General features: G+C 36.7%; 1 protein-coding gene across 2 annotated transcripts in view; it reads right to left on the bottom strand.

Moving 5' to 3' along the window:
* Window positions 1-14,559, bottom strand: part of Tnpo3 (transportin 3) — an 87,548-nt gene that overhangs the window by 47,072 nt on the left and 25,917 nt on the right. For both annotated transcript variants that reach the window (XM_013158378.2, XM_003475184.5), the window contains 4 exons: window positions 14,282-14,482; window positions 12,951-13,024; window positions 11,537-11,693; window positions 419-562 (listed from right to left, as the gene is read on the bottom strand). In XM_013158378.2, the coding sequence (XP_013013832.1) occupies window positions 419-562; window positions 11,537-11,693; window positions 12,951-13,024; window positions 14,282-14,404 (498 nt within the window). In that variant the 5' untranslated portion in view covers window positions 14,405-14,482. The remainder of the gene's footprint in view (window positions 1-418; window positions 563-11,536; window positions 11,694-12,950; window positions 13,025-14,281; window positions 14,483-14,559) is intronic.

The following is a 14,559-nucleotide window of genomic DNA, read 5'->3' as shown; positions in this document are numbered from 1 at the left end:
TTCATGGTTTCTTACTTGAATTTTAATATAAAAATTATTTATCTGCATATAAGACTGCTCTTTTTCTATTTTACCCCCCATTCTGAGTAATCCCAGAACTCTGAAGGCTGAGGCAGAAGAATCACCACAAATTTGAGGACAGCCTGAGCTACATAATGAGTTTAAGCCTGAACCACACAGTGAGATCCTGTCTAAAAAAAAAAAAAAAAAAACAAAAGGAAAAAAAAAAAATACAAACGGAAGTACAAATACAATACCACAAAACTACATTTGGTATTTAACAGCAAGGAAAGCACACTGCTTCTTACAATTTACTTCCGAGGCACTATGCAGGACTAGAAAACATGCTGTGGCCCAGAAGTCTAGTTACTAAAAGGGGCTATAGCAGGAATACTTGATAAGCAAAACCATTACTTACCAAAACCTCAAAAAGGAGTGCCAATAACTTATTATTAGCCATAAAGTTACTATCCAAAACACCCAAGTTAAACCAACTTCCCAAACAGCGAAAGACCTTCATAAGCATTTTCTCATCTGTTCCCGCCTTTTCTACACAGGTCATCTGAATAGGAAAAAAAAGTTAAAACAATGTCAGTCACCTCACAAAGTATAATAATGAGGACAACAATGATAACAACTAAAGTTTACAGTGCTTTGGACATAACATTGTTCTAAACACCATGAATCTCCCCAACAAACCTCCATTGGTAGGTCCAACACTATTGTCCCTTTTTCAACAGGGAAACTGAGATACAGAGAGGTAATAAACATGTTTTAGAAACTTTCTCTCACAAATAATTTACTAGGTTGCTTAGTCCCCACATTCCCATTATCAGTAAAATTATTTTATCTATTTATTGTTTGTTAGTTCAACTGTTTGAGAGAAGACTCCCTATGTAGTTCAGGAACTCACTATGTAGCCCAGGCTAGCCCCAAACTCACAGTGATTGTCTTGCCTCAGCCTCCTGAATGCTGGGATTACAGGCACGCGCCACCACACTCAGTAATACAATTACTTTAAAAGTAAAATTTATTCACCTATGTACCTGGCTTTCATAGAATAAAAGTAAACTAGGTATGCCACTATATAATCCCACATGAAAAACTTCAGCATCTGAATATTCTATTATATATGTCAACCTACAGAATATGATACTATTATAAATATTATAAAAGAGATATAATAGAAGTCAGACTAAAACTCACCACTTTTCTTTACAAACTGTTTTTGTGGCTCATTATTTTTACTAAAGTGTCACCCAACATTTTCTAGATAAGGAATATTCCAAATGTCTGGGATGCAGAGTGCTTGAATAGCATGTGCAAGGCCTAAGGTTCAATTGTTGGCACTAAAAGGGTAGGAAGGGCATGAAAGCTTTTGTAGGCAGTGGTTTCCAAACATAACTGCCATGGATTCAAGTGACATGGGTATTATACCTTTTGTCTAAATATACCCCCAATGCTTTATATACTCATAGGAGAGGCTTTTTTGAGGTGGCTGGACCTAGAGTATAATGCTGGGAATAAGGGTATGTGATTACTAAATTAGTCCACTGACTGGTTTGGCACACTTCTGGGTATGATTCAGGGTGCCCCAACTTAGGTGGGGGTGCTACTCATCCTGAAGGGATGTAGCCTGCATAAGATACAAGGGACAGAGTCACTGCTTGTCACCTTCTCCCTACCATGAACTGTTTCTCCTCTACAATGCCCTTCTGCCATACCACCTTGCCTTAGAGCCAACTAACTATGGACTGAAACTTCTACAAATTATAAGCCAAATAAACCTCCTTTAACTTTAGATGTTGAGTATTTTGTCTCAGCAACCAGATAATGAGGAAGCAGGGGTAGGATGGAATACTATTAATATACTATCAAACCAGATCTAAAGTCTGGTGCTCCTACTTCTAGGTAACCAACCCTATGTTTGCATCATCAGACAAGAATGATACGTGATTCTTTTTTTGTGTGTGATACATGATTCTTAATTAGTTTGAATTAAACTTAATTAGACTGAAATAAAAGAGAAAAAGAAATGATTCAAATACGTTTTTGACAACCATAATCTAAAGAACAAGTTTTTGGTACTCTTGTTTACATTGCATATTTAAGCAATATAAGAAAATCCTTCAGATTTAAACTTCCTCTAATATACAAGGTACACCCAACATGACTGTTTCATTGCTGTCTTCCAAGGGTTTTTAGGCTGCTTGTAAAAATGAAGAGAAGTGAGGAGTTAGTATGTGACTATATTCTTCCTTCACTCTCACAGGATACAGTATTAAAGGATATTAAGATCTGAAAAACTATCAAATTTTATTTAGAAAAATCAACCCCTTCTTTTTCTTCTGGCTGCTTCTTTTTATTATGTACATATAGTACTGTGGGTTCAACCCAGGGCCTTTGCATTAAACTACATACCCCAAGATCCCCACCCTCACCTGCCTTTTTGAGACAACGTCTTGCTAAGTCGCTAAATTGTCTGGGCTGGGCTCAAACTTCTGATCTTCCTGCTTCAGCCTCCCAGAGTGCTTCGATTACAGGTGTGGACCATTACACCTGGCAAACTAAGCTTTTTTTCTAAGTCAGAAAAAAAATGGAAGAAGAAAGGAAGTACAAGTATATGAACATACTTGGTTTTTAAAATTTTTCTTCTTAGCCATTACATTTTAGAGGGGGAAAGCAACACATAATAAATAAGCTGATCATTCATTATAACTAACATTTACTGTGTCCTCAAGTCTGTATCAGTTTAAAAACTTTACATTAATTCACTTAATTCCCACAAAATGGAATAGATATTATCCCCGTTATACAGATGAGGAAACTGAGACAGAGGAATTAAGTAACTTACCCAACATGGCAGAGCTAATAAAGAGCACAACCAGGACTCAAAGTTAGAAGCATGGCTTCAAAGTCTATAATCTAAGCTATAACACTATAGCTGCCTCTAAAATTTCTCTATCTGCTTGCATATACACAAAAAAATGCATTACTAATAATCTAAGACTTCCTATATTCAAAAACAAATAACAATTGGCAGCAGTGGTGCATGCCTACAATCCCAATCATTTGGGAAGCTAAGGTAGGAACATCATACATTCAAGGCAGCCTGGGCAACTCTGTGAGATCCTGTCTCAAAATAAAATACAAGCTGAGCATGGTGATGTATGCCTATGATCCCAGATCCCGGAATGCTGAGGTAGGAATTCACTAAAAGTTTAAAACTAGCTTGAGCTGCACAGCAAGACCCTGTCTCACAAACAACAACAACAAAAAGGGCTCAGAACATCTATGCACCAGACATCAGCACAATCAAACCTTACCCAACATAAAGAGACTGGTGGATTCCAATACAATTAACATGGATGACTTCAATACCTCTCTTTCACCAATGAATAGGTCATCCAAACCAATAAAACAACAAACAAACCAACAAAAAAACCACAAAGAAACATCAAGTTAAATGCACAATCGACCAAATGGACTTAACAGATACCAAAACCAGCAGTCTTTTCAGCAGCTCACAGAACTTTCTCCAAAACAGACCACAAAGCTTATTGCAGACCACAAAGCTAACCTTAAAAAAATAATAATTTCATGCAACCTATAAGATTACAATAGAATAAACCTAGAAATCAACAAAAGTAATCATAGAAACTAAAACACACACTTCTGGAATGATTGGTGGGTCACGAAGGGAGAAAATTAAAAATTCCTAGAATAAAATGACAAGGGAAATATAGTACAGCAGAACCTATGAGGTACAGTGAAGGCAGTTCTGAAAGTTTATAGGTCTAAGTGCCTATATGAAAAAAGCTTAGAGGTCTAAAATTACCTAATGATGTATCACAGGATCTTAGAAAAAAAGAATGAATCAAACTCAAATCTAATAGAAGCCAAGAAATAATAAAGATCAGAGCTGAAATTAATGGAGACTGAAGAAATATAAGAGATCAATGAGACAGTAGGTTCTTAGAAAAAAAAAGATGGGTAAAACTTTAGTCAAACCAACAGAATGAATCAAATTTAAAAAAATCATAGAGACAAAAAGGCAATATTGCAACAGACAGCACAGAATTCCAGAAGATTATTAGGAATTACTTTAGAAATACATGTTTGAACAAATTAGAAAATCTAGAAGAAATGGATAAATTTCTGACATACATGGTTTACTAAAATTGTACTAACAGAATGTAAAAAACCTAAACAGATCAATAATGAGCAATGAGAATGACAAAGAATGTCCAGGACCAAATGGATTTACTGCGGAATTTTACCAGTTTTTTGTTTTGGGAAGTTTTTTTGACACCAGCAATTGAACTCTGGGCTTTGAGCTTGCTAGGCAAGCACTATTTCACTAGGATAAAACCCTGGCCCACCAGGCCTTTAAAGAAAAACTAACTCTAGTGTTCCTCAAACTATGCCATGAAATAGGGAATAAGCACTTTCAAATTCACTGCATAAAGTGAGGGTCACCTTAATACCAAAACTAGACAGTGACTTAACAACAACAAAAAAGACCATTATCTTTGATGAATATAGATAGATATGAAACCCCTCAATGAAATTTTTTTCTTTCTTGGGTTTTTTTGTACCGGGAATAAAGCTTAAAACTTGTGTTTGCAGGGAAAGCACTGTGCCACTGAGCTATACCCTCGGTCTCAATGAGATTTTTTTTGCAAACAGAATTCACAAAGAGATTAAAAAGATCATACACCACGATCAAGTTTGTTTCATCACAGGAACACAAGAGTGGCTCAACATATGTGTGGTGAATTGAAAACTGATGGTCAACTTAAACACCAGCTGAGTTGCGTGTAGATGGCCCACCCACGAACTGTTGCCAGCATAACAAGAAGACCTGAAGAGGAAGAGTGCTGTTGTTTGGAGCTGTTAATTCTCCTAGAGGAGCTTGTCATGCTGGCTTCCCTGATATGAACTCTGTTGTTATCATTGGAGGTGTCTGGACCTTGCTGCTGGGAAGGCTGCAGTTCATTTTGAGAGCTCTGAGCGTTACCATTTCCTGGCTCTGGGGTTGGGGAAAATAGTGTACTGTTTAATCTCCAGTTTAAACTTGCCTGTTCTCATTGTCAGAGGAGCTAAGGACCTCGTTGTCACTGAGGATGGCTGTGGTACTTTTTGGGAAGCTCTAATTATTACTCTTGAGTGTTGCTTCCTGGCTCCAGGGCAGAATTCTCATCCTACTGGCACAGATCCTCCTCAGGGGCATAGACTTTCTAGCTTCCATCGCTGACCTTGGGGCCTTCCCAGTGCAGATCCATGAAACAGTCTTCCATAAGTCACCATCGTGGGCTCCAGGCTTCCAGTTGGGACTTACGGGAGGCATTGTCACGCCTTAAGATGGATCTGCACAGTATACTAGTACATGAGGGTAGAAAGCAACAGCACTGGAGACCCACTTACCATACAACTGATGATCAAAATACAGAGAATGCTTAAATTTTAAAAAATTGTTCCAGTCAAAAATGTATCACCATTAATTTCCTGAAAGTACTCCTTTTCATTTTGAACACACTTATCCCTTTATCTTTAACAATTTCTGAAGCAGTTCTGGGAGTTCTCTTTTAAGGTATCTTTATGAGGTGTGATCAAAAATATAGTGAATGTCACTGCAGGTGTGCTGTCTAGCTCCCAAAAACATTACAGTTGTATCTGGCATTGAAAAATTTCTAGCTCTTCCTCAAAGTCAAAATGACCACAAAATTAAGCATCTTGAACTGATTAAGGCACTGAGGTACTCACAACATTAACTGAAGACACAAAAGACTTTCAGAATTGCTTCAGAAAATGACAAAAGGGAAATCAGGACCCCTCCTGTGTCTCTGAGCTATTTCTATTCCCCATTCCTTTTCTCCAATGAATTTTACTATTCCTAACCCAAGAAAAAGAAAGAAAGAAAGAAAGCAAGCAAGCAACAGACAGACAGACAACAATGATGGGATAAGCCAGGCGTGGTTGCACACCTGTGATCCCAATGCTGGGAAAGTTGAGACAGAAAGATCACCACAAGCTTAATTAAGGCCATGCTGACTTACTTCTACATCATGTGTGCAAGGCAGCTTGCAAAACAAAACAAAGCCAGAACCTGTCTCTTAAAAAAAAAAAAAAAAAACACAACAGAATAACTGTTTAAAGCAAGAGAGAATATTCTGAAGGGAGTTAATGGTGACATACCTTTAACTGTAATTAGAGCCTGTGGACTGGTTATACAAATGAGCAATGTAATAGCTCCTACCTTTCCTAAAACTGCTAGTTATGATACTGTATAGAGTGTAAACAGGATATGACTCCAGCCAATTACAAACTTACTGCCTCTTGACTCCAAATTGACCCTACTACACTCCTTTGTGAGAACACTTTTGGACACTTTACTTTTTTCCTGTGTCTATACAAAACTTTTGTCAGTCGAGGACATTGGACAGACACTACTGGAGGAAAAGAATTTATTCCTGATTTCAGTGTGCCCATGTCAAATCCTTTGCAAAATGTAAAACTGCTCTAGCACCAGATTCCAAGCTTCTATAGGGCCCAGCTCTTCCAGAGCTCTGGCCAGCAACTTCCTCCAGGATCCCTTCAATCTTAGCAATGGTTTTATTGCAAGTATTCTTTCAAAAAAAATTTAAAAATTTACAACACCAGACTCTTACAATTCTCCATTTTTCCAGTATCGTCAGTGCATAATACCAGCAGCTTCCCCTGGTAACCACACCCATGCTGGAGTTTATTTTGGTTTATTTTTGCGGTTTTTGCTTTTGGTTTTTCTTTTGGCTTTTTGAGACAGGATCTCACTATGCAGTTCAAGCTGGCCTTAGGCTCACTTTGTTGCCCAGGCAACAAATTCTTTTTTTTTTTTTTTTCCCAGAAGCCCATCTCTGAAGGCAAATTTCTTTATGCAAGAACTTGAATAAATCCTCCTGCCTCTGCGTCCTAAGTGCTAGGATTACCAGAGCACACTATCATGCCTGGCGCACCCATGCAGTTTTATAGCGGAGTGCTTCTGGTGTGGTTTAGTGGAATAGCGCTTACATAACACGTATGAGGTCCACGGCATCAGTGGGAGAAAAAAAAACGCAGAGAGAACCCTAAACAGCTGTCTTGGGTGTTCCTGGAAAGTTGCTTTCCCAAAAATTCAGGAGATGGATTTCTAGCAATGTAGTGTCCCAGTTACTTTGAAATAGATTAGGGTGTGGCAAAACTGGCTGGAGAAATAGGCATGTGTGTTCATTACAACTTCTTAGAACTACAAACACAGAACAGTTTCCAAAGCCCAGTATGTAGGGCTCATCAGCCTAAGGTATGGAATCCCAGCATCGCTTCTCAGGACCTGTATGTAGAAACTGTCACAGGTTTCCTCAAGATTCAGACAGTATTAAAGGACACAAATTCCAAGGAGAGGTTGCGATCCTAGCTTTCCCCACGATAGCCTATCCTTCTTTCTCCAGGGTGTTCTTTAATTGCTTTTACTTGGTCCAAACTCTCTCTGCAGAGCCAGTTTTTCTCCCACTCTTCATTTTCACATACATACACACAAATTTTTTTTTGCTTTTTGCTTATTTTGTCCTTTTTTCTTTCTTTCTTTTGTTCCAAATGACAAGAACAGTGAATCTAAGTCCAGAAGGAGAGACAAGTAACCAACAACCTGGTATATTTGGCGAGCCACTTTTAGAAAGACTTACCCAAAAACATTTTGACGTAGCCAGGAGATTCCAGTAACAACTTCTCTATCGCCTAATAAGTCATATGTTTGTCCAAGACAGTCTCGATTTCAGCTCTGCAAAGATTCTTCCATTTTTGGAAACTTTATCTCAGCCTTAGAGACAAAGGCTATTCATTGTATTTATTTTATTTCTATATTTTTTAGACTTCTCTTTACTTCTTACCAGGCAATTCCTCACTACTGTAAACTTCCCTCATTAGAATAAGTAATTCTTTATATTAAAGCATGCTTGCTGAAATCAAAAATCTGTAATTCTTCAAAAAGCAGAATGCTTTTTTTAAAAAAGGGAACTTAAAGCAAACCCTTATTTTGTAAGTGGAAAATTTTCTTAGATTAAGATTTATCCTATTTTTCTAGTGGAAACTCAGAAGAATGCTAACATTTATGTAGGAGAAATGATAGAATTACTGAAACATCACTTAGCAAAATAATGAAATTATTGGTTAAGGTAAAGATTATCAGTTGGAACTTAAGAATCAGGAAAAAGATTGATAAAAAAATTGGACATTCATAGAATAACAAACTACCATCATATGAATTATATTAAAAAACAGAAAAAGGAAACAGAGGAAGCAAATTGTCATTGTTTAATTCAGTGGTAAACCTTGGTATCATTAACGGGATGTCAAACTAAGATAATATATCTTCTAATAAATTGCAGCATGAATTATCTATGACTGTATTCTAGCTAAAACTATTTTAATGTTTTTTTTTAATTAACCCATCAAGTTTCTCAGTTTTTCTCAACCAGGAAAAAACTAAACACTAGAGAAAAGGATCTGATAAGTATTTTCTCAATTATCCTAAAGATGGTACACAATTAATACCATTATTAATGAAGGGCAGTGAATTCATCACAGATAATGGATGACTAAGGGAACTAACACTTAATTCTCTTAAAGAACCCGTATAGAGCAGGGCTCCTTTGGATATAATTTCCAGTTAGAGAAAACACAGCTAGTGAAAATATAGCTAGTGAAAAATACTAATAAAAAAAAAAACCTAAATGAAACAAAGACAGAGCAATCAGAAAATCCAGAAAATAAGATACTGTATATTATAAAATAACTGGTTCAATCTTTTCAACATCACATCATTTTGAAAAAAGGACTATGATTAAGAATTGGTTCTAGGGCTGGGGATTTAGCTCAGAGGCATAAGTGCCTGCCTTGCAAGCAGGCAGTCGTGAGTTCAATCCCTGGTACCGATAAAAAAAAAAAAAAAAAAAAAAAAAAAATTGGTTCTAAAGTGGATATTGATTTACAAAAACTATGTAAAGGACATAAAGAACATTTTAGAACCAGCTGGAGAAATGTGAACATGACCAAAACATATTATTTGGATAGGAAAATTTACTAAGTGTAAAGATGAAACTAGATGACTAAAGAACTAGAGTGCAAAAGGGTAGGCATGTGGACTTTTTAAAAAATCTGCCTATATGTTCATAAAGAAATACTATGTTCATAGAGGACTGTATTAAAGGATTAACTGCAGTCAGTTCAATGACATGCCTCTGGAGACCAAAGCAGGAATACTGATTGAGCCCAGGAGTTTGGGTCAGCCTTAAAAACATAGTGAGACTCACCTCCAAAAAAAAAAGGTGGGGAAAGAAGGTCGGATAGCTCAATGATAAAGTACTTATCCAGTGTGGGTAAGGCTGTAGGTTCCAATCCCCAATCCCACAAAACAAATGAAAATAAAGCATATGACCTCCAAATGGTTTGAACGCAACTATCTATCCTTTCTAATTCTGTTACAATATTCCTTTAAATATGTTTTTTTTTTTTTCTTTTTCTCTTTTTATTGGTACTGGGGATCGAACTCACGATCGCCTGCTTGCAAGGCAGGTGCTTATGCCACAGCTAAATCCCCAGCCCCCTGTTAAATATGTTTAAAAGAATAAATTTCCAATGGATTTCTAATATCAAGCTGGACATAATTTTTATATAACTTTATTTTATTTATTTATCTTTTAGTACCAGGGATCGAACTCACGACCTCAAGCTTACAAAGCAGGCACTTATGCCACTGAGCTAAATCCTCAACAAGCTGAACATAATTTTTAACAAAAAAAATTTTTTTCAAACAAAAAGCTTTATGATATCACAGAAGCACTGAAACTAATCCCTGAAAAAGTATCTTCTATAACCACATTACTAAGAATATTAAGCAAAACTATGAAGACCTAAAATAGGGACTACATAATTTAAGACGATCTGGCTTAGGAATCAGTAGCCATTTTTAATAAAGACCAGTAAGTATTTTTGGCTTTGCAGGTCATGTGGTTTCTGAGAAAACTACCCAATTCTACTGATATAGCCCAAACTAATGAACACATACAATACATAATAAGTAAGTCTAAATGTATTCCAATAAAACAATTTGAGAGCAATGTGGGCTGGTAGGAAAACCAAGAAGCTAATCTGTACCCTCCAGTGAGCCACAGGCAGCCATGCAAGCCAGGAAGAAAACCAAGAAGCCAACTTACACCAGCCCATGAGCCAGTGGCAATCACGGGCCAGGAGGATAACCAAGAAGCCAACACACACTCTCCTATGAGTCATCAGCAGCCATGCAGGCTTGGAGGAAAACCAAGAAAACAATCTACACCCCACCAAGAGCCAGCCATCACAGGCCAGGAGGCAAGAAGAGCACCACTCCCTACCCCTATAAGCAACCATCTGGAGAAATTTGGAGGAACACAGGCACAGATGATAACTACTTAAGTAAAAAAACAACTTAATGCTTTATTGTTTCACTGAGTTTGCAAGCCTAAACCCGGTAGTCCAAGCATCTATTTAGAGGATAACAATATGCAATATAGCAAGTATGGGGGATTTCCTTCTGTCTTGTTTTTGAAATCCAATATTGTTCTCATTGTTTTGTTCCATTTCATTATTTTGTTTTATTCTCTTTAAAATAAAATTTTAAATTTAATTTGAAAAAACAAAACAAACAAACAAAAGTAGCCAGCTCATGGACCATAAATTTACCCACCTTTGGTTTATACCATTAAAAATTAAGACTAGCTTGGTATGGTGATGCATGCCTATAATCCCAGCACTTGGGAAGGTGAAGTAGGAGGATCACTGAGTTCAAGGTGAGCCTGGGCTATACATACTTAGCGAATCCAAGACCAGCCTTACATACATAGCAGACTCAAAACAAAAAAGAAATTCCAACTAATCTATAAAGAACTAGTTACATTTAATTTTTTTCTTTTCTTTTCTTGGTAGTGGGGATTGAACTCACAACCTCGTACTTGCCAGGCATTTATGCCACTGAGCTAAATCCCTGGCCCTACTTTCAATTGTTTAAAAAAAAAACAACAAAACCACAGTGTTATTAGTTAATGAATAACTAATATATACTCAAAGATCAGGTAAGGTCTTTTACCACCTTCCTATCAAACTGTCAATTTGTCTCTATCAAAGAATCACTTCCTAAGTTTATACACATTTCTTTTAACATGATCCTTCATCAAAAGCTAACAGATTATAGAATAAAATAGTAAAGCATATGGCATGTAATCAGAAAGCCTGAGTTCAAACTCTGAATTAACAGTTGCGTAATGTTCATTTTTAATTCACAGAATGGATATCATTACCCTCAGATTATGTAGAAGCTAAAGTGTAGTTTTTAAAGCATTTTGTGATTATAAAATGTCACATGTGCACCACAGAACTATCACTGCCAAATTTTGCAAAGAAGGCTATTTCACAATAGTACAATTGAATCACAAAAACCACTATGGTTTCTGCCCCTAGGAAAAAGAAAAGAAAGGACCTTACTCACCAGTAGAGACACTACTGTGCTAGAGTAATAGGCCAAATCTTCTATAATTTCTGTACGCCGGTTAGCTCCAATTCTTAAGGAACGACTATGTACTTCTTCAGGTAACACTGTAAGGATCTCCAGCAAAAAAGGCAAAGAAGTTACATCATTGCTATATCTGAAAAACACAAAGGAGAAGATTTAACATAAATTATTGACAGCCAATCAAAAAAGAAAGCAGGGGACTAGGGATTTAGCTCAGCAGCATAAGTGCTGCCTGGCAAGTGCAAGGTCATGAGTTTAATCCCAGGTCGCCCCCCTCGGCCCCCCCCTCGCCCCCCCCCCCCCCCGGCCCAACACCAAACCAAACCAAAATAACCTTGTGTCAAAAAACAAAGCAAGGGGCTGGGGATTTAGCTCAGCGGCATAAGTGCCTCCCTTGCAAGCGTGTGGTCCTGAGTTCGATCCCTGGTACTGGTAAAAAAAAAAGAAAGCAGCTATCAAGACACCCCACAACAACAAAAGGAACATCCCCACTATTGTTAAGGGCAAGAGAAAAGACATAATATCTTATACAGAAATATACTCTTTTAGAAAGGTAGAAAGATCTTCTAACCAAAGCTTCAAACTATAATTTTTGACCAATATCTCCACTTTTGGCAATTTATCTTTCATAAAACACTCATATGCTGCAGGTTATGGGTGGTACTATAATCCCAGCACTTGAGAGGCTGAGGTATTACTGCAAGTTCAAGGCCAACCTGGCCTACCTAGTAGTTCAAAGCCAGCCTATGCTACATAATAAGACCCTTTCTCAAAAAAAGAAAAGGGGAAAAAAAAAGCTATTATGGAGAAATTTGCTAACAGTAGCTAAGCATTAACTGTTTCCCCAAACTCTTATTGGTAACCATTTAGTAAAAATATTATCATAGATTTAAGATACATTCTTACTAGTTGACATATGTTGTATGTCTGTCAAAGGGGCCATCTTCCTTTTAGACACATGAAACCTACTACTTTAAGTAAAATACTTCCTCATGGGTCCAGTCCAAAAAACCCCTTTTCCCCACAAAATAATAAAATATCCAAATGAGGACTTTCATGACATACTCTATTTGGCAGTTAAAAAAAAAAAAAAAAAAAAAAAAAAGAACATCTATCTATCTCAAACTTAGGACCTCCTAGGCGAGCATTTTGCCACTGAGCTATATCCCTAGCTTCAAGTAATATTGATATCTGCATTGGTTGGGAAATTAATTTTGAACAAAATGGATGTCCTTTATTTTACTGCCAAATACAGTATCACATGAAAAATTCCTTAAAATTGATAGTTTATTTTAAATGAAAAAGGTTGTTTTGTTTCTGTATTTACCAAGGTTGGGAATAGGGCCTTTACTATCTAACTGTTAGTATACTGTTAATACAAATTACTTACTTTTCCACCAATGTCTGCACACATCCCTTCCAGGAAGGCATTTGCAGGGCAAGGTCTGCTATTGCTAAAGCCAGCTGAATAAGAGAGATTAAATAAATGAATAGTAAAGTTATAAATAGAACAAGTTTGCCATCTACATTCACTAGAAAACAAAGAAACTAAATTTCTTCAAAACAGTGTGATGAGACTGACATACCTTCCCTCTATGCCTGCAACTATATACTGTATACATGTAGCTCACGTAAATATCTTAAGAATAGTTATAAATTCCAGGGATTTAAATATTAACCCTTAAAAACATTTAAAAACCCCAAAACAACAAAAGGAAAAACTATACTATAATAATACTACAGATATTCCTTCCAACTGTATCAGTATACACAGCTGTGGTGGTGTATCCCTGTACACTCTGCTGCTCGGGAGGCTGAGGCAGCAGAAGCAGCAGTTTGAGGCCAGCCTGAGCAATGTAGCCAGACCCTATCTCAAAATAAAATAAAAAGAGATATGAATGTAGATCAGTGGAAGAGTGCTCGCCTAGCATTTGCAAGGCCCTGGGTTCAATCCACAGTACTGAAAGGAAGTAAAACAAATCAAAAATATACTCATATGTACTTCTACTTGGCAGTACCATACGACTTCATGGACAGATAAATTTTTTTGTCAAAAGGCTAAAGCTAGTGACAAAATCAGACCTTTGTCTAAGTCCTCAAGTGATGCATTGCCATTTCCCTTCTCTTTCCACTTCTCATCTTGAAGCCTTATACAAAAGCCTCCTCGATTGCCAAGTTCAAGGCTAGCCTGCATATAGTGAGTTTAAGACTAGTCTGAATTATAAGGTAAGACCCTGTCTTAAAAAACGAAACAAAACACAAAAAAGCCTCTTCTTCAAGGGCACTTTTATGCCAGGCAGAGAACACATGGGATTATATATTAACAGAAGGTTCCAATTTTCCCTTTTTTTCCCCCTCCTTTAAGTCAGGAAAAATTTAAATTAGATTTAAAAATCTTCAGGAAGGATTTTATTAGCTCAGAATGTTTTTTAAACAGCAACTCAAAATCTCTTAGTACAGAATTTTTTGTAATCTTCAGTTTTAACACTAGGGGGCACACGCATTGCTGTGAGAATATACACTATCCACTTCTAGTATCAAAATTTAAAACCTAATATACTCAAAAGATTAAAATTGTCACTTTTTATTCACTTATAGAAAACCCTCTATAATAAAGTTAACAGTATTCACATGGCCTAGCAACAATAATCAAAATAAACTTGATAAACCCAAACAAAGGATTTTTTTATAAATTTCCCTAACAAAAAGCACAGGATTTACCTGTGTTACAATGACAGGTGACAAATCTTTCAAGTTCTGTATGTGGGTTAGTAATGAGTCCCTGAGAGAGGCATGAGAGTCTGTAGGGAGCTCATAAAATGAGGTCTGAATCTTTATCTTCATGGTTTGTGCAGCAAAATAGCATGATTCCACATCCTGCCGGATCTGTAACAATTGGTCAGAAATTTCCCATGCATGAACCTAAAAGAAAATTAGACAAAGATATCATTAAGACTATTTTCCTACATAATTTTAAGGCATATATATTTGGTATATAG

The sequence above is a fragment of the Cavia porcellus genome, unplaced genomic scaffold, assembly GCF_034190915.1.
Source record: "Cavia porcellus strain 051 isolate PalLab524CR breed Dunkin Hartley unplaced genomic scaffold, mCavPor4.1 scaffold_2, whole genome shotgun sequence".
NCBI lineage: Eukaryota > Metazoa > Chordata > Mammalia > Rodentia > Caviidae > Cavia > Cavia porcellus.
The sequence above is the reverse complement of the archived record's forward strand: the minus strand, read 5'-3'. Positions and strand labels throughout refer to the sequence as shown.